At 44.0% G+C, this 20,961-nt stretch overlaps 1 protein-coding gene across 3 annotated transcripts in view; it reads left to right on the top strand.

Annotated features, from left to right (window-relative positions):
* The first annotated feature begins 1,113 nt into the window (after positions 1–1,113).
* TXNDC11 (thioredoxin domain containing 11) overlaps positions 1,114–20,961 on the top strand; it is a 60,624-nt gene continuing 40,776 nt past the window's right edge. The window contains exons 1-4 of one of the 3 annotated variants that reach the window (XM_045072150.1): positions 1,114–1,471; positions 7,272–7,488; positions 11,568–11,665; positions 15,624–15,753. In XM_045072150.1, the coding sequence (XP_044928085.1) occupies positions 1,218–1,471; positions 7,272–7,488; positions 11,568–11,665; positions 15,624–15,753 (699 nt within the window). In that variant the 5' untranslated portion in view covers positions 1,114–1,217. Of the gene's footprint in view, positions 1,472–7,271; positions 7,489–11,567; positions 11,666–15,623; positions 15,754–20,961 lie in introns of those variants that run through there. The other 2 variants (XM_045072149.1, XM_013055139.2) reach the window with 2 other exon arrangements.

Below are 20,961 nucleotides of genomic sequence, written 5' to 3' on the forward strand. Positions count from 1 at the left end.
CCCTGCCCTGGTCCCCTCCGAGTTTCATTTGCCTCCTTTCACAGTCACCTGCGGCCCCAGCAGCTGTGTAATCATGGACCTCACTTTGCCCCAGGTACACACGGTCCTCTCTCTTATGGAAGCATCCGTCACTCTCAAACCGCATTTCATCCCTTACTGGCTTGTCCTTTATAATCACAAAACTTCAGGAAGGACTTCACATTTAGAACCATAGAGTCAGCATGAGTCACTGGCGCCCGGGGCAGCCTGCCTTTGAGTCTGAATTTCCCACCTGCAGGCTTTGCAGCCTCAGTCAGGTGACTTTTCCAAGCGTCGGTCTTCTTGCCATCTGTGGGGTGAGTACAGGCAGCACAGACCGTCCCCCGAAGGCCGAGGTAATGGTGGGAGATGAGGCTCTGGGGCACACGCCGCTTAAATAAAGCAGATCGTGGACGCTGGGAGACTACAGTAACAGACTTAGCGAGACCTCACTGTGGGCCCGGCACTTTGCATAAATCACCTCAGTTATCCTCAAAACAACCCTGTGTGAGAGGTATTACCTCCCATTTCACAGACGTGCAAACCGAGGCCCGAGAGACCGCTCCCGCCCGCCCCACTCCTGGGACCCCGGGCACCTCTCGTCTCTGCACGTATTCTCCTTAGGTTAAGCGGGGATAATACAAGGCACCTATGTCCCACGGGCCTGTGCGGACTCGAGGGCACTATAGCCATCATCATCACCATCACAGCATTTAAAAACTCAGCTGGGAAAGAGGTTCCCTACAGCCGCGCTGGGAGGATCCCGTTGTGGACCCGCCGGATGCTCAACCCGCGCCTGCGCAGACTCCGCGGGGGGGGCGGGGCCTATAGGACGACTGCCGGCGGCCGCAGGTGGCGCATGCGGGGAGGCAGTCCGCGCAGGATCCGTGAGCGAGGGGCGTGGCCCTCTGGGGGCGGGGCTGTCAGGCGGGTCGGCGTCCACGCAGACTTCGTGAACGAGAGGCGGGATCGCCGGGGAGGCGGGGCCGCAGGGAGGGGCCAGCGTCCGCGCAGACTCCGTGGGTGGGGGCGGAGTCGCCTGCGCGGGGGCGGGCGCCGCGGCGGCCGTGGGGCTGACGTGGAGGGTCCGGGTTAGCGGGCGCGCGGGGCTGCGGGATTGGGGAGCGGCGGGCCGGGCCGGGCCCTCGGGCCCGAAGCGGCGGCGGCGGCGGTATAAAGCCGGCGACAGGGAGCATGTAATGTCGGAATGCGGAGGCCGCGGCGGCGGCAACAGCAGCAGCAGCAGCGACGACGCCGAGGACGAGGGTGGCGGCGGCGGCGGCCCCGCGGGCTCCGGCTCCCTCAGCCCGGTCCCGGCTGGAGCGTCCTCGGCGGGCCGGCTCCGCCGCGGACTGCGCGGCGCTTCCCTCATGGCGCGCCGGCGGCCCGAGCTGCTCTGCGGGGCCGTGGCGCTCGGCTGCGCGCTGCTCATCGCCCTCAAGTTTACCTGCAGGTGAGGCGGCCCGCAGCCCCGGGGCCCCTGCCGGCGGCGCAGGGCCGGCTCGGGGCCCGCAGGGTCCGGGGCTGGAGAGGCCTTCGCGGGGGCAGTGGGGCCTGGCTTCCCCTGGAGCCACCGACCGGACCCTGCTCTGCCTGCGGCCGTGCCCGCCACTTTCTCCCGGGCCGCCAGCCGGCGGCCAGGCGAGGTTTTCGGGTGCCGCTCGGGACCCTTCCTTCGTCCCCTTTTAGCACCGAAGTTAGTGGGCCAGGTTCTGAGCACCTGTTGGGGCGTAATGGAGGGGCGCACCTGTCACTTGTGCCCAGGCTGCGGGACCCTCATTTTAACACCCATCTTGTTTCCCTTATGCCTCGGGTGTGATGAGATTCACGACTGTAAAAGAGTCCCAGACCCCTTCGAGAATCCGTGCCCGCGTCCATCTAACGATTATTTATCCACACGTGCTATGGTGGGCAACACTCCCCCGGGGGAGCGTTGAAGATAGAAATCCACCCCACCCCCCCCTTTCCAGAGGGTGGGACAGGCTTCAGTAAACAACTTACTGTAATTTTAAAGGACTTCTGTAAATGCTGCCGGGATAGAAGGGTTGAGGGTGGGGCAGAAAGGCCTTGGTGACCAAGCGACAGAGGAAGCTCACCCCAGGAGGAGGAAGGGCCCAGCGCCCGGAAGATCAAGATCGGGGGTAGAGTGTCCAGGGTAGAGGGAGCCAGAAGTGCAAAGGCTGGGGGAGGCGGGTGTTTTCCTGGAAGTGCAAAGAAGACCTGGGTAGGCTGGAGCTTAGTGAACAGGAAAAAAAAAAAATTAAAGTTACTGTGCCTTTTTGGGGGAAGGTACCCACATACAGCATGTTCTTTAAACTTCGGGAGTACTTTTGGTCCCTCAAGTCCTCAGTGTATCTTCTGGGACTCCCCAATTTATAAGTCTCTGTTGCAGCTGACTGGTGTATTAGTATTAGCCAAGAGGAAGATTGCAACTTGGAACATTTTCACCGGGCGTAGTGTGTGGCTTCTGTTGTCAGAGAGGTGTCAGAGGTTTGGGAATTTTAGTGGAAAGAGAAAAGAATTAGGATAACTGTCATTGATCACTTGCCAGGAACCAGCACGGTTGTTCATCCTTGGCACAGTAAGCCCCACTCCAGGGCTTACTGACGTCTGTTTGTTCACCGATAGAAATAATGCTTCGTGTTTGTTCTGAAAGAATATGGCTTTAAAAAGCTAAGAAATTCCTTTGAGATTTGCGGAAGGAGGAGGAGTGTAAATCCAGTTGTTGGAGCAGGCAGAGCAAGATCCCTGCCGGCTTCGGAATAGGAGTGAGCCTGCCTGTCCCTCTTCTTTCTGTGCCCCTGGCAGATATGAACAGTCTTTCAGTAGACTGAGATTGATTTTTTACTCCTACTTGATTGAATGATGTCATGATACTGTTACAGGCTTGAACCTTTCTGGCCCCCTTTTTCTGTTTTACTTTTTTTTTTTTTTTTGAAGATTTTATTTATTTATTTAATTGACAGACAGAGATCACAAGTAGGCAGAGAGGGAGGCAGAGAGAGAGGAGGAAGCAGGCTCCCTGCTGAGCAGAGAGCCCAAAGTGGGGCTCGATCCCAGGGCCCTGGGATCATGACCTGAGCCGAAGGCAGAGACTTTAACCCACTGAACCACCCAGACACCCCTCTGTTTTACTTTTTAAGATTGTTGCATTAGGGGCGCCTGGGTGGCTCAGTGGGTTAAGGCCTCTGCCTTCGGCTCAGGTCATGATCCCAGGGTCCTGGGATCGAGCCCCGAATTGGGCTCTCTGCTTGGCAGGGAGCCTGCTTCCCTTCCTCTCTCTCTCTGCCTGCCTCTCTGCCTACCTGTGATCTCTGTCAAATAAATAAAATCTTAAAAAAAAAAAAAAGATTGTTGCATTAATGAGGACAATAGGATTTTTTCCAAAATGTTATTTTTATTAATAGCTCCGGGCCTAAAATAAGGGACAGCCATCTTCGGTGTTGGTTGCTTAGCTGAGTTCAAACCAGATAATATAAAAGAGGTTAATTTGGAGTAGAGACGCAATAATTGTGCAGTTTGGGACCTTTAATCTTTATTTTACCTGCCTTTCTAGGCATTGAATCTCTTTGATGGCATCCTCCTCCCTTTGCTTTCACCCTGATTTTGGAGGGAAAAAGTTGTGTGTATCTATATATGTATGGCGCATATATTCATTTTGCTTTATTGCATTTTGTGAATTCAGAGCTGCTTCAGAAGGAGGTGTAGGGTATGCATTTCACAGGAAAATTGGGAGTTGTAACCAGCCCTTGCAACCAGTTCTTGAGTTTCTCAAACCTCAGACTGAGCGTTCAAAGCTGCAGAAATCTTTGGTCTAGATTGAGTTTCTCAAAAACTTGTAGCAAGTTGAAGAGTTAAAGGGAAACTTGTGAATGTTTCTGGTGGGGCAGAGGCAGGTGTTTCTTTTCCCTGGTTAATATTTGCTTTTCCATGGGCCACGTATTTTATCTGGCCAGTGTACTTTAGGAACAGCTCTGAACATGCAGAGCAGTAATACTAAGTGCATTGTTATGCTTCCGCTGTCACAGATCTACATTTTCCCTCAGATTGTGTTATTTCACACTCAACATGCAGTTTGATTGGGGGAGAATCATCTCGAAAGGGGGAGTTTTGGAGCTTTTAATAACGTGTCACACACGACTTTCCTCATCTCTCTGCATGGCTGCCTGTCATCTCTCTGCTTTAAAAGATCCCCTGTCACATCACCCTGTTAAATTCTCCACTTAGCGGTGATCCTTTTGTGGGTTTTGGTTTGTTGTGTACGTGTTCGGTTGTTTGCCTGTTTTCTTCCTTGAGAAAGTAACCCCCTGAGAACATTATGGTGTTCTTGCTTGCTGCTGTCACCTTGGTGCCTGCAGGGCAGTTTCTGAAGCGTACTCCCTTTTGCTCAGTGAACATTTTTTGAATTACTGCATAAGTGACTCAGTTTTTCAGGTTCTGGAGATCTTTTGCATAGACAGAGCTCCCTGATTGCAGTGTTAAAATGGTAGTTTGAGTGGATAAGTAGGAGATTGGCTCTTTCGGTACTGCTACTTTATGATATTAATAGTTTTGGGTTAAAATAGGGAAGCAACGTATTTAAGTCTGTCTTAATTCAGGAAGCTAACACCTTCTAGATGCAGAGGAGGGCATGGGATTCTTTCCTTTATGCTAAATGACCCACTCCTCTTAGAGGAGGTTGGGTCTTGGGTGTTTACATTTTCCTTTTTGGTTCTAAATACCTATCTGTCTACTGGATATCTCAGAGCTGGCAGCACTTTCCTTCTTGTTCTTCCTTCCTGCTACCTTGTTGTATTCTGAGAAGCCAGCATGTCAGGTTTGTTTGATCACATATGTGAGCATAGAACATAATGATGTGGCCTTTAGGGTCATCCCTAGTAAAGCAAATGGGCCTCTGACACGTAGATTCTGAGTGTTCTTAATTATGTCTGTCTGTGTGGGTTTATATTAAATCTGCCTTTGCATATGTTCAGGTGAGATAGGAGGGTCAGTTTGTTGGTTTCACAAATTATTGAACTTCAGAGGACCAGGAACCATAAACAATGAGGATCTAACAGTGAAAAAGATAGGGTTCTTGCCCTCAGGGAGTTAATGCTGTGGTAAAGTAAATAGATCATAGGTAAAATAAGTAAGTTGCTAATTGTGGTAAGGGGTAGAAAAACAACCAACAGGGAGCTGAGATTAAAAAATGAGGTCTCATCTTTGGGTAGAGTTGTCAGAGGAGGAGACACACCAGCCAAGATGTTTTCTTATCAGCTTCATGGTGACATATTTTACATTCAGTTAAATTACACATTTTATGTGTGCAGGTTGATGATTTTTGATAAAATTTAACCACCCGTTTCCTTTCAGTGAAGACAGAGAATGTTTTCTTCTCCCCAGAAAGTTTCCTCAGTACCCCTCTGCAGCCAGTCTCCTTGCCCCAGTCCCCACTCTAGACAGGCACTGATGTGATTATTTTGTTATAGATTAGTTTTGTCTGTTTTGGAATTTTACATAGATACATTCATTTTATCTGTATTCTTTATTGTCTGGCTTCTTCAGTGTAGTTATTTTGAAACTCATCCCGTTATAGTATGTATCAGTTCTTTATTCTTGAGAAATATTTAATTATAAGAATATATAGCAGTTTATTTTCTCACTTAATGAGTCACACTAGCTTCCTTATGCATACTATTTAGATAATTTACCTTTTCCCATCCTTATGCTTTAATCCTTTCTATGTCTTTATGTGTAAATTGGGTCTCTTTTAGAAAGCATTTGGTAAGTCTTGCTTCACTATCCAGTCTGGTATTCTCTTCCTCTTAACTGAGTGGTTTAGTCCTTTTATATTTAATGTAATGATTGATATTGTTGGGTGTAATCCTGCCTTCTGGCTATTTGTTTTATTTGTACCTTCCGGTTTTTGTTCCTTCCTTGGTTCTTTTCTGCCTTTTGGATTAATTGAATATTTTCTAGAGTCTCTGTTTTTATTCTATTGGTTTCTTGGCTAAACTACTGCAACAGTTTTATGCCATGTTAGTGCAGATGTGTGAACAGCTCAAGGTGTTCATTAAGCTCATTTCACCTGTTGGGATGCAGTCTCAGCCAAGATGTTTTTGTCTTGATGGGAGACATAGTGGCCACTTTGTGACTTCAGACCACTTATTCATTCTTTTCTATCTTCTCTTGATCTCTCCCTTTTGGGAACTTCAGGTATGCAGGCAGACTGTTTTCCAGGTAAAATGGGCTGCTACTTTGTTAGTCATCTTAATAACCTCTGGATCATGACATTGTTAACCTTAAAAATTAAACAGTTAATTATTTTACCAGAAAAATGGGTTTATTCAGGAATAGCAGAGAATTGCAATCCAGGACATGCAGGCTACGGCAAACCATAGGCAAGTCCCACAGGAAAATGAGAACAACATTCTTTTACAGAGAAGGAGGAAGATGGGAGGGGGTGGTTGTGAGTGAAAGTCCATTGGAGAGATGCAGGAGTTTGGGGGGATGACAGTTTTTCAGTGGCTGATTGTTGAAGTCATCAGTGTTTTTGTAGGAGTTGTTACACATCTTTTCCAGTTGGGGCTTGTAATCCTCCTGTTGAAGATTCTCCCTTATAGTTTGTAATTGATCATTTTTTCATGTAATTGACATGGAGAAGTGTTGGCTCCCCCTTCTGGCCTCCCAACTCCATTTTAGTGGCTTCCCAATATATATCTGGAGAAATCTACCTTATTATTCATTACTTGTGCCTGAATGTCCTGTATAAGTACAGGCCAACTCCAGCTCATAAGCGTAATGTTTTTGCAAAGTTGAGTCGATGGTAAGAATTTCCATAGAAATGTTAGTGGTAGCCGTGAGGGCTCCCTCCCCTTAGTTCTGAGCAAGCTTACTGGTTATTCCGAAGCCCTGGAGACCAGCAGCTCCTGTGGAGAGCCAGGCTGCAGAGAGATGAGGGTGGGGTGTTTTGGGTGTAGGAGGCAAGGACATGGATTCTTCAAAGAATCCTTCTCCTCTGCTGTCTGCTGCCTTCCCGCCCCAACCTGGGGAGACAGTATTAGAGAGTTGTTTTCAACACAGTATTCATGTATTGCATTTTCTCAGCTAAGTACTGCCTGAGCACAGCCTGGTTTTTACTCCAGGGTGATATTTTGGGAACTCCATTTTCTTATTCAAGAGTTATTTCTTTTAAGCTGCATCCTCCCTCCACGTAGAACTGTTGTTAGAAGAAGATAAACTTAGCAATCTTGTTTGTGTTTGCTCTTTTTTAGTCGAGCAAAAGATGTGATAATACCAGCAAAGCCACCTGTCAGCTTTTTCTCCTCGAGGTCGCCGGTTCTTGACCTCTTCCAGGGGCAGCTGGACTATGCAGAGTATGTTCGCCGGGACTCGGAGGTGGCGCTGCTGTTCTTCTACGCCCCGTGGTGTGGCCAGTCCATCGCTGCCAGGTCAGAGATTGAGCAGGCAGCGAACCAGCTTTCCGACCAGGTAATGCTGACCCTCCGCCTGCCCTCGGGTGACTGTTTGCCCTGTATGCCGGGCTGGTTGCTCCCACAGATACCCCTCACCCCGCTGTCTGATTGAGCCAGGCTGAAGGCCAGGAGCCTCACTTTATAAATGGTAAAGCCTTTTGTAAAGAAAAAAGATTTCTGATGGTGAGGGTAATGGTTAGAGACCGGAGAGGGAGCAGATTCTGTGTTTCCTTCAGATGCAGATCAGTTCATCTCAGGGTGCCATGCTTTTTGGTTTCAGTGCTGAAAAGCCTAGTTGAATTTCTGTTTGATATTTGTTGATGACTTCTTTTCTTTTTCTTTTTTTTTAACGTTCATATCATTTATTAGAGAGAGTGCGCGTCTGCATGCACGAACATGGGGTTGGGGTAGGGATAGGGAGGGGCAGAGAGAGAATCCTAAGCAGGCTCCATGCCCAGCATGAAGCCTGATGTAAGGCTGGCTCTCACCACCTGAGGTCATGGCCTGAGCCGAAACCAAGAGTCAGACTAAGCCAGCCAGGCACTCTGTTGTAAGACTCATTTATGTGTCATGACTACAGTGGAACATGTTGCTGTATTAAAAACACACGGACCAGAGCTATATGCATCGAGTACTTAATGAAGCTATACCTTTGTGCTAGGCCAGAGGGATGGGCGATGAGTCATCTGTATGGCAGTGGTTTTCAACCCAGTGGATCCTAGTTGCCTTTTATAAAACACATACATTATGAGGTGACTTTTGCTGTCCTGAAAAGTAATTCATAGATATAAAACTTCTGTACGCATATAATTGCAAAAGAGTCAATCCATTAATTATAAAGGTGGGGGAAATCAAAAGTAGCATGTCATCAGGTCATGTGTGTTTCAGGATGTAAATGCTTAGGCAGAATAGGTCCTAATGCGTTGTGGTAGAGACTCAGGTACTGCAGGGACACTGCTCTCACTGATTTGAGTTTCCTGAATGGTGGACAGCTCTTAGTAAAGACTAGAACCAAAAAAGTATTTTCTGTATTTAGGTTTACGTAAGAGTTGCCTTCCCAAGAAATTCGGTGCATACCAAAAACATGCTTTCGATTCCCATTTAAAATGGAATTAGGGGGGCGCCTGGGTGGCTCAGTGGGTTAAAGCCTCTGCCTTCGGCTCAGGTCATGATCCCAGGGTCCTGGATCGAGCCCCACATCGGGCTCCCTTCTCAGCGGGGAGCCTGCTTCCTCCTCTCTCTGCCTGCCTCTCCGCCTACTTGTGATCTCTGTCAAATAAATAAATAAAATCTTAAAAAAAAAATAAAATGGAATTAGGTCCTGGGTTAGAATAATAACAGACAAGTTTTCCCCAGCCTCATTGTTCGGCAGGACATTTCAGACTGCTCTGGGGGTACTGTGCACAACTCTTTCCTGTGCAGAGCACTTCGAGCATTGTGGGCTGTCTCGCACAGTGCCTGCCCACCCCATGCCCTGTAGCTTCCCAGTCACTGCAACAACCAGAAGAGCATCCCACAGATTTCTAAAATGCTGCTGCTGAAACCACTCATCTGAGGTAACTGATGCAGGCAGCTGAGTTCCAGAAATTTCTTTGGAACTCTGGGTAGGTTTTTCTTAAAAACAATGTTATAAATGCTGGTGAGGCTTTCTGCCCAACCTAGCAAAGCCTTTTGAACCATTATAGATCCTTGAATGTGGTGCAAAGTACTGTTTAAATCTGGCTCTTCATTAGAACTCTTCATTGCCTAGGACATTGGTTCTGAGGGGGTTGATATTTTGTGTTCCAACTTTGGACCCATGGGATCGATCAGTTCCCTGTGCTCCCTTTACTCCCCTCCCCCTTAAAATGGCTAGCAATAGGGGCGTCACGCTGGCTCAGTTTGGGAAAGCCTGTGACCCTCGACCTTAGGGTTGTGGGTACAAGCCTTACGTTGGGCAGTAGAGCTAACTTGAAAAAAAAGAAAAAAAGGGCTAATAATAACCAAACTGGCAGACACTTCGAGGGAGGAAGCAGGAACTCCAGTGGAGCACTGGGAGGCAAACAGTAGGTTAGCATAATAGATGTCACCACTTCATTCCTCAGGCATTCCCCAGGTCTTCTGAATTAAGAGAACATGGGGGAGCAAGCAAGGAGGGAGTCTACTGTGTTTAGGGCAGGAGTCAGTCACTTGTTGCCTTATTGTCAGCTGAAGCGGCCGTGTCCTCATGAGTGTTTACAGGAGCTGTGTTCTGGTGTGCCAGGGCCTGTGCTGTTTCTCATCACAGCTCTGCACGCTGGTGCTGGCATCCCTGTTCTTGGAAGCAGGACCTCAGACCTAGATGGTGGGGCGGTTGGCCAAGGATCACAGGATAAGTGGTGAAGGTTATAGTGCCGTCCACAGCTAACGGGCACTGCTTTTTTCAAATTTTTTTTTTCAGCTTCTTCCAAATTGAGTGCTTATTACTCTGTGTTCTCACTAGGGAAAAGGAGAGGGTTTATTTTTGGAAACAGGCAAAAACCTTTTGAGCCACGTGGCTTTAGTAAAATTAGCAAACATGGTTGATTGTGCCCTATTTTTGAGTAAAAAAATGAGATGTCACCTTAAGTAAAGATATTGTTGTTTTCTATTCTCATAAATGGACTCTAAAAGGAGCTCTGAGTTTTGAGCAATATTGCTGTTTCCAGCGTGGAAGGAAGGCCTCTGAAGGTGACTTCATTTGTAGTCTTCATATTCTTTCAGTAGTATTATGAAAATGTTTCCACATAGCAAAGGTAAAGGAATTTTGTATGTACCTGTGAATTAAATGTGATTGACTTTTTTTTTTTTTAAAGATTTTATTTATTTATTAGACAGAGATCACAAGTAGGCAGAGAGGCAGGCAGAGAGAGAGAGAGGGGGAAGTAGGCTCCCTGCTCTGCAGAGAGCCGGATGTGGGGGCTCGGTCCTGGGACCCTGGGACCATGACCTGAGCCTAAGGCAGAGGCTTAACCCACTGAGCCACCCAGGCGCCCCTGTTACTGACATTTTATTGTCATTTATTCCTCTTACTATTCCTCTAGTCAGTGGTTCTCACCTAGAGGAAGTTTTTTCCCCCAGGGGATTTTTGGCAGTGCTTGGAGCTGTTCTCGGGGATCAGTACTTGAGGTGGGGTAGCTGCTAGCGTGCAGGGGGTACAGGCCAGGAATACTGCTAAAGCCTCCATCCAGTGTGTAGGACGGCCCCTCACAACAAAAACAAATCTATGGAAAGCCCTGTAATAGTGGAAGGCTGAGGTGGCAGTAGTGCCGAAGTGGAAAAGTGCTCCTCTAAGCAATGACCCATCTGGTTTGGGGTACATTTCAGAGTCGATTGGAGACATAGGGACACTTCTCCTTAGGGACACTTCTCCTTAAATACTTCATCATCTACCTGTAAATAGGTGTTTAGTTTGTATTTTTGCTGCTTAATACTACATTTTAGAGCATAGCTTATCTTACTGGTTTTTAGTGTGGTCATTAAAAATGGTCCTTTGAGGGGCACCTGGGTGGCTCAGTGGGTTAAGCCTCTGCCTTCGGCTCAGGTCATGATATCAGGGTCCTGGGATCGAGCCCCACATCAGGCTCTCTGCTCAGTGGGGAGCCTACTTCCTCCTCTCTCTCTCTGCCTGCCTCTCTGCCTCCTTGTGATCTCTGTCTGTCAAATAAATAAGAATCTTAAAAAAAAAATCTAAAAAAAAATGATCTTTGATATTTGTGATGTTTTATTTGCAGCTAACATTTTTTCCTTTTTCCCGTGCTCAGTTTAACTATCAAAAGATAGCTTTCCATTGAGTTTTAGTGTAATCATGCTTAGAAAAAGCTCACTCGTGCTCATTCCCTTTAGAGTTCAAAGCAAATCATTTCCCTCTTGGACTAGACTGTAAAATACTGGACTCCTAGCTAGACACCATAGATAAGAGTCTGTCTTGTTTATTGTGATGGTAGATGATGACCTTCTTTGAATATGGGCGATAATTTTTTTTTTCTTGCTTTCTGTTTCGGAGAACAGTTCCATTTCTGTGATTTTTATCTTTAAAATCTTGGTAGTTTTTCAGTTGTTATTCATAGTCATTTGAAACCTTTTTTGGCTCTGCAGGTGTTGTTTGTGGCAATTAACTGTTGGTGGAACCAGGGGAAATGCAGAAAACAGAAGCACTTCTTTTATTTCCCTGTGATATATCTGTATCATCGGAGGTAAGAATTTGAATTAGTTTTCTAATTCCAGTAAATTTCCAAAGTGAATTTTTTTTCTGTTTTAAAGTATTAAATATTCACTGTAGGAAATGGAGAAAATACAGATAAGCAAAAATAAAAGGATCTGGGTATTTTATCAGCAGTACACAATCGTTATGTATTTTCCGATATATCCTCTTCTGACTATACAGATCTACCCTCTTTTTTAAATAAAAAAAAAATGGGATTGTGTAGTAATAGTATTTCCTAAACTGCTTTTTCTTGCTTGTGTGAACATCTTTTCATACCATTACAATGTATGGCATTGTTTTTGAGAGTGCCCCCTGCCCCTTTGTGTGGCTATACATTTCAGACGTTCTGAAGTATTTTACTGTATGCACAAAGGTCCTTATCCTGTTACCTGGCAACATACCTAGCCGGGAAGGAATTTTAGCACCTTTTCAGCTGGGAAGAAAATTAACTACGAGTCCATGGTCCTTTGCCCATAATCCTGAAATCCAAAGGGTTTGAAAACCTAAAAGGTTTTCATAAATGTTGTTCCCATGTGCACTCACCTAGCCTGAAGTGACAAGAGGCTGCCTTTGGTCTTTATCCCACTTAAGGAGCCAGGTTATTATGCTTCAGAAATATTGGTGTTTGATTTTGGAATCCTGCCCAGACCGTGCTGTGAGTGTTAAGTAATGTCTGAAATCGGACTTGGAGAATTTTGAAGACAGATGAGACTTTGGACTTTGTTCAATGTAATTGGCATGAAGTTTGTTAATGAAGGTAAATGGTTAAAGAATGTTTCATTAGCAAGATCTTTACTCTTTATGCTTAATTTTTTCCCTCCCTCTGAACTTCCTAGGCCTTGATCAATGAGGGTTTGTAAGAAACATCAACCTCTCATTTGTGGGTTATCTGTCACGTTCCATCACGCCTCATGTTTCTAACATAAAATGTTGTGTGGCATGCAGTATTGTTTCTCAAGAGCTGTTAAGTAATATTTGAGCAGAAATGCACTTTGTCACTCCATCTCCACTTTCAACGTCCTTTCTAGATACAAGAGTACTTCTCAGAGTGTGAACTGTTGCACTTGCAGATGCAGAAGCTCTGTGCTCTGTAATGGGATAAATAAGCTTCTTACGAAGGTCCCTGCAGTTCTCTTCTTGGAAATAGACAGTATTTGGAGATAGGAAATAGGGCACGGGTGCCTAGTATAGGCTGCCACTGTAAGTAACCGAGCCACTGCCCAGACGTGGGCCTGATTTGATGTGATATTAAAATCAGGAAAGTTCCCTTGAATCAAGTACAGAATATCTTTTTGGGTTATATGGCTCTGCAGTATATTGTCTTATACTGTTTGTTTTTTAGATTTATGGAAAGATTGAAAGGATGTGCAAGGAACCTTAGAAACATCTAGTCCATTCTTCTCATTTCACAGATGAGAAGTTTGAGGTTGATAGTCTCCTCAAAGTGCTCACCCCTCATCTTTGCCCATTAGGTTTTACTTTTTCAGTTTGTTCAGACCTCTTAATACTCATTTCAGTATCCTCCATTCCCAGTGTACCAAAAACAAGCAAGTGTTAAGGCACAGAGATACCTGAAAGGTAGCTTTTTTATATCCTATTTAAGAATCTCTGTTTTATCCATAACACATATGAATGAGTGCGTTTCTTTAACTAAACTCTTTTAAGACCATTCAGTGGTGTTGAGGTTCTTTTGATTGATTGTGCTTACCAGTGTGACCCCTCAACCTCATCACGGGGCAGACAGACCATTGCTGTCTTTGTGGTTTTTTGTTTTTTTTTTTTTTTTTTTTTAAGATTTTATTTATCTGTTTGACAGAGAGAGATCACAAGTCGGCAGAGAGGCAGGCAGAGAGAGAGAGAGGAGGAAGCAGGCTCCCCGCCGAGCAGAGAGCCCGATGCGGGACTCCATCCCAGGACCTGAGCTGAAGGCAGCGGCTTAACCCACTGAGCCACCCAGGCGCCCTGTGTTTTTTTTTTTTTAAAGCTTTATTTTTTTAAAGATTTTATTTATTTATTCGACAGACAGCAATAAGTAGGCAGAGAGGCAGGCAGAGAGAGAGAGGGGGAAGCAGGCTCCCTGTTGAGCAGAGAGCCCGATGCGGGGCTTGATCTCAGGACCCTGGGATCATGACCCAAGCCGAAGGCAGAGGCTTTCACCCACTGAACCACCCAGGAACCCCCGTCTGTGTGTTTTTGTTGTTGTTGCTGTATTTGTAATGGCTTACTTACTAGTGGCTGCTTAGAGAAATTAATAGACTTCTGTATTGCTTTTAAGTAGATTCCATTTTTTTTTTTTTTTTTGCTCGTATTGATAACCACTCACAGAGAAAGTTTATAAAAGGTTCTGAGGCAGGTAGTGGTTTCTTCTAACACTCTGTTACAAGGCTCAGCAGCCCTGGATCAGCTTGTCCTATGGTCGTGACTGTGGTGTGTTGGTGAAATGTGTCCTACACCTACATTCTAGAGATCTCAACTTCTACCAGTCACTGGGATCCTTCTAATGACACCCCAGGAGGCTGCTTGCCTGAGTAGATGACATTTCCAGATTTGTTGCCTCCTTTTTGCTGAACAAAATAAATTATCAGATGATTTTTTGATTTCTTCCTTTATTTTTTTTTAAGATTTTATTTATTTATTGGACACAGAGCGATCGCAAGTAGGCAGAGAGGCAGGCTCCCCATCGAGCAGGGAACCCGATGTGGGGCTTGATCCCAGAACCCTGGGATCATGACCTGACCAAAGGTAGACGCTTAACCCATTGAGCCACCCAGGTGCTCCTTGATTTCTTCCTTTAAATTAAAAATTGTTGGTGGCTGATGGGGTTGGTGGTGGTGGTAAGTTTTTAAACTTATGTAAGTCTTGAATTGATCTAGTTGTTAACTCTGTCTTCCAGCTGTGCATGTAGAGCGCTATTTTTACTTTTTTCATGCTAATATTCTTTTGTTTGGCATCATATTTTCAGTGCACCCAGAAGAATTGTGTATATCTCATCCCATTATGTGTGTGTGTGTGTGTGTGTGTGTGTGTGTGTTTATGTTAGCATATAGTGTTGGGATCACAGCATTTATGTACTTCTTTACTGTGCTCTGTTTATTGTTGCTATTAACAGGAAGCTTAATGTCCGTTTCTGTTTAGACGAAAGGATGGTAATGGAGTTACTAAATTTCACCTTACTCCGCCACCCTGCCACATTCCATTCAGTTGTATTTGAGCAGCGACTACATTGTGCAAGACTGAAGAAAGCCATGTGAGGATTCTGATTAGCTTACTAGGAGGGTCACTGAAAGTCGGTCTTATTTCTTAGCAATGTAAATCATATTCCTGTGTATCCTTAAGCACACCTGGAAGGGAAATAAGATCATTTTTGCAGGTTCCTAACTTTGTCCCTTCCCATAATCTTTTTTTGTTAAAGTAAAGTTTTGAATGGGTTTCAGGTTATTTAGTGATCCTTTGTGTAAGTGCCTGTGGGAATATTAATAGGTACATGTTAGTAGGCCAGGGGCCAATTGCTCAGCTTGTTTTTTCTTTCAGAATGATGTGCAAAAGAAAGTCTGCCACTCCTTCCCCCACCGCCATCGATTATATAGTTAAGATCCTGGACTCCCTTAGCGTTTGGTCAGTTGCCAGGATCATCTTTCTGTTTGGTTTTGTTTTTTTAAAGAAATATTATTATGAGAATTTTTCTTTTCCCCCCAGAGGCTAGGATGAATGTTCTTTGAAATTCAGTTTGCAGTTGAATTAAGCTCACAGGAGAGTCGTGGCTGCTTGTGCCACCTGGCACCCGAGATCCTATTCTCAGGCTCTCCGTTCACCTCCTGGGACACAGAAGGCTACTCCCCTGTGAAGCAGTCAGGATCGTCTTGTGGTTGATGATTTCAGTTATACGTTACAGGTTTAATGCATGGTGTATTATTTTTATTTTTTTATTTTTATTTTTTTGGTACTAGTTTTGGACCAATCGAATACAAAGGCCCCATGAGTGCTGTTTACATTGAGAAGTTTGTCCGCCGGGTGATGAAACCACTTCTCTACATCCCATCTCAATCAGAGTTACTAGATTTTCTCTCAAACTACGAGGTACCTGTCTTTCATATCTCCTCCCATCCCCAAGGTTTCACTGGGTTGTGTTGGATTGTGTATATTGGAAGGGTTTTTTATACCTCCTGATTTACAGCGATGAAAAGATCACATTAGAGATAAGCCCCAATTAAATGCTTTTTGAGATACTTGATCATAGGGCTGGTTTGGCCAAGTGAGTTTGAAGAGAATAGAACACTTGTAAAACCTTGTGAATTTTTTGTTTGGGAATTTCCAAGACTTTCAGTCTGTCTTATGATGAGCTTAGAGCATGTAAGAGTTAACTTACAGGTTATATGCATCTGCAGATTCCTAAAAATTTTATTTGATGCTTTATGGTACTACGGAATAGTTGGTTCTACTTGTCCACTGTAGTTTAGCTTTAAAAAAAACTGGGAATATGTTCCCTTCTGTTTATTATAAAGTGCATAACCCTTTCCAGGTCTTATTAATGGAAAGATTCCTAACATGGCTTCTCTGCTGCTTTCCCATCACCAGCTTCATCTCCTGATAAGTTATTTTTATAGGATCTTCAGTGTGTGTTCAGGATCACTTATTAAGGAGAGGCCAGTGTAAAGCTTAAAATAATCTAAATAAATTATAAGTACAGTTCCACAGAAAAACTCAATGGTGCGAGAGTAAGTTGTACTTGGGTACAGCATGTAAAAATGATCCTTAGACACAGGATTGTAGGTACCTGAGACATAAACCTTATGATCCCGGACCTCACTGATTTTACCTTTTGCACTAGGGAGAGTTTATGCAGATCGGACATGAATTTCTGTTACTGGGACATCATTTACAGCTTTTCAGCCATGTTAGAAACACTGTGTGTTAACTGTACGTAGGTTCTCTAAGCAGCAGTGTCACTGTCTAGTTATCCTGCTTGTAAGTTCTCAAGTGTGCATTAGAGTGAATGTGTCCTTCCTTTTACGTGGATACAGGATGGATTTCTGTGCCCTTCACAGGCTTGTCTCTCGTTCTACTGGGACAAGCTGGCAGCTGGGAACCACCCTGGGGGCCTGGGCCTGGTCCCTTTGGCAACACTGACTCCTTCTGTGGTGTGGGCCAGATCACTCACCTGCGTGGCATCAGGGGACTGGAACAGGGTATTTAACTCTTAGCTGCAGTAGTTGTGTGGTAAGTGCGTGTTCATGTAGGTTTGCGTAGACGACGGGGTCGCAGAGGCGGTGAGGCAGAATGATGAAGAATCAGGACTTGGACACTGAACTTTGTCACTTGTTAGCTGTGTGGCCTATGGGCTGCTTAACCCTTTAAGCCTCTGTGCCTTTATCTATAGACAGGGATTGAATAAGACATGAAAATGCCTACGGGATATTGTCCCAATACAGGAAAACTTATCCACAGAAATGGCATGACAGGAAAATCCTGGATTTTTAGCGCTATTGAGAGAACTTGACATGTACACAGTGCTTGCTGGAGCTCCCTACTTCTATAAGAAATATTTTGTTTTATAATTAAGATGATAAAAAATGACCTGCAGGGACGAAGAGGTCTTCCTTCAGGTGTGCTCTGTAGGGAGTTCTGTGGGGCACTGTGCCTAGTTTTACTTGAAACCCTCTATTTTTTTCATTACATTTTCACTCAGTTTTTCCTAAAACAAAAATAAAGGGAGAAATGGCAGAGGAGCAATGCCACATCAATAAACACTGTATATTATGTGTTTACCCTTTCAAAGAAACGTATGGGAAAAAATTAAGATCATTTAGCCTTATAATAAGAGCACTGAGGGGCAACTTCAGTTTTCTTTTTAGCCCTGTTGGAGATTTGTATCCAGAGTTCTGAGCCAGGTCTTAGCAGGGTAAGATTCGACTAGGACTTTGGGGGCCTGGATATTAGCCCTGACGTAGTCAAGTCTCTGACTTCTGAGTTTTGCACAGATTTCTCATCTCTGAATGTAGGGAATTGGCTTATGTAATCCCTCCTGACTGTTTTGGCTTCCGTGAGGTTTAGAGGTGGAAAGAGGCAGGAAGAAGAAGGTTCGTCAGTTATTGGTTGGGCAAGTTTTTTTTTTTTTTTTTGAGACAATGCACGTTAACGTCCGTATCAGAGTTCTTTCTGATCTTGTTTTGTTTATGGCCTCCGTAGTGTCTCTGTGGTTGGGCCTGCAGGAGAGAGGCGAGTTCCCCTTTATGACTGAGCAGCAAGGCTGGTTTCCTACCTTCAGCCTCTGCATTTTCTGAATCTTCTTGTCAGCGGTGCTTTCAGAGATGATGCTCCGAGTTTGACACTGAGTTCCCATCTCTCTCACAGTAACTCACATTACTGAAGGTTGTGTTTCGGTGGCCCGCTGAGTTAAAATGATGCGCAGCAATGTTTAGACTGCCTTGAAAATAGGACCAAGAGGGTGCGGCCAAGATGGGACCCTGTATGGCCTGTCAACCTTTAGAAGGTTTCTTCCTGAAGTGGTAGATAGCTTTTATCATGTTAGTATTATTTTTCACGGGGCTGCTTCTCACTGAGATGAAATTGTCTGGTTGACAAGAGACAATATTTGATTAATGGTGAAAGAACTTGGGAGGCAAGCCCAGCGTGGCTCTTATGAAACCCTTCATCTTGTGAAACATACCGACACTGCCTAGATGGTCTCGGTTTCGTGCACACTCTCTGTAAGGTAGCATAATGGCGAAATTTTGGATCCAGAAATGAAGCCACCACCACGGCTTTGAGAGTCGAATAAAGAGGAGAGGTAAAGGAATTTCTGGAGGCCCCACTCTAGAGCACAGTATGCTTCTGGACATTCCTCTGAATTAAGGTTTCCCAACCTCAGCATTACGGATGTTGGGAGTTAGGTAGTTCTTTGGAGGTGGGGGCTGTCCCATACTTTGCAGAATGTTCGGTAACATTCTTGGCCACCACCTACTGGATACCAGTAGCATCCCCACCCCTAGCTGTGACAACCAAAAATAGCCAGGCATTGCCAGATATCCCCTTGGAGGACAAGTAGCCTCATTTGAGAAACTCTTTTGTAAATTACTGTTCTCCCAAATGAGGCCTTAGGAAGATGCTTCACAGGTGTTAGTACAAACACATCTTTTTTGCAGCACACAGAATGCCACAGCCTCATTGTTGCAAGCTTTTCTGCTCATCACAGTGGCAGAGAGAATATGAAAATCAGGCAGTGCCTTGACTGGAAAATCCTGGAGTGTTATCTTTGGGGAACTAGAGACAGGAATGAGTTGTATGGTCATCAATAGAGCTGTCTGTGATGTTCATCCTTATAATCAAATTGTTACTGCCCCTTCCTGCGAAACATGCTTCCTAAATACGTTGAGGATCTTGCTAATTCAAAGAAATCTTACTATAGAAGGTACACCTTTTGATCAAGAGCCTTATCTCCTAATTTATATGTTTTTTAAATAGGGATTTCAATATCAAGTGTATTTAAATTTAAGTTTGCCAGAATTGGGCTAAAGTAATGATTTCATGTTTTTGTGGCACTTTTGAGGTTTGTTAGAATGGCACTGCTTTTTGCTTATGTCTCTAGGTGTGTTTGTGACACCTTGAGGAAATGCATTTGGTAATTGTCCCCTCATTAAAAAAACTATACTGATTAATTGTAAATTAATTTGTCTCTAATCCACTTATTCATGAGCAGTTTGGACCATCATAAAATTGTGCCATTAGTGTTAATTACTTGGGAAGTGATGATATCTGAAAGTAATAACTTTTAACATAAATTTTTATTTTACTATGTGTATCCTGACCATATATGTACATATGCTTATGTTGCTGTTTTAAATAAAAATGCTCTAATTTTATCTTGGTTTGAATTTTTTTTAAGTCCTGCAGATGAATTCTTCCAAAAACTTCTTTTAGATGATTTGTTATTGAATTACCTAAAGCAGTAAAATGTGTAAACCACTGTAAAACATTGTATTTGACTTGCTCTCTCAAACCTGCCCAAACCCATTTGCTCATCATTAACTCTAGTTTTCTATATGTAGAAGATGACACTGACTGAGCCCAGATGCAATTTTTAGGAAAATGATTTTGCCTTTGATTTATGGAGTATCACAGAAATACATTGCAGGGCGAATATTGTAAATATTTGTTTCTGTAAATTCCAGCATACTTTACTCATTATTAGCCAACAAAGAATGTGTAAACCGCACTGCAAAAGTGCCCTCCAGTGTTCACGTGGTTCTGCTTCTGATCTTCCTAATAGCCGTGCAAGGTAGAAATGATGGGTCCTTCTGAACAGAGTAAGAAGGTGGGGGACATCAGGGGTGTAATTAACCCTCAGTGCAGACTGGCCTGTAGCCCAGGGCTTCTGGCTCCCCAAATTCTCGCTTGTATCTGAAGAAATGTTTAAGGTCTTGGAGTTGAAACCTCACTGTAGATCTAGAAGTTAAAACTTTGGGCATTTAACTATTTTATGTCATTTTTCAGCCTTTCTCTTTCAGGATAGAAAAATTTTGAAGGTGTTGGCTTCTTAATTTGACTGTAACTTTTCCCCCTTCATTTTTAGGAACGGTTTTTAAGAATAAATAGTAATCGAGGATAGGGCCAATGGCTGTTGACCTTCTGTTAAAGCAGCAGGGTTTCACCATTTCCTGTTATTGATTGGGTGTTCTATGTGTGATAATCACAGTATCGAGGCAGGGTAAGGTCTAGATTTTTCTTCTCAGAGGTGCACTGAAATCATACCTGCTTTGGGGCACCTGGCCGGCCCAATCAGTAGAGCATATGCCTGTTGATCTCGGGTGTTTTGAGCACCATGGTGGGTGTAGAGATTCTTTAAAAATAAATAATTCTTTAATATAAATTTAAAAATAATAAATAAATAAATAAATAATCATAATAAATAAATAAAATAATAAAATAAAAATCATTAATAAATAAATAAATAAATGAATAAAAATAAATTAATAAAAAATTCTTTAAAAATAAATTTGAGCACCATGGTGGGTGTAGAGATTCTTTAAAAGTAAGTAAGTAGTAAAAAAAAAAAAAGACAAAGAAAGTAAGTAAACAAATAAAATCATACTTGCCTCATAGTGAATGCAGCTAAAAACTAAACTAAACTTGCCAGTGGATACTGCAGAGGGAGAAGAAGAGCTTGAAGTCCTATTTAAGATACAGACAGGAAAGTGTCGTTTATTACTTGTGGACAACACAGACAAACATGCCACGGTCATTGTTATTTTGGTGAATGTCGAGTTGAGTAGGCAGAAAATAGCATTC

This window comes from Mustela putorius, unplaced genomic scaffold (assembly GCF_011764305.1).
Source record: "Mustela putorius furo isolate JIRA1106 unplaced genomic scaffold, ASM1176430v1.1 tig00004007_pilon_pilon_pilon, whole genome shotgun sequence".
NCBI lineage: Eukaryota > Metazoa > Chordata > Mammalia > Carnivora > Mustelidae > Mustela > Mustela putorius.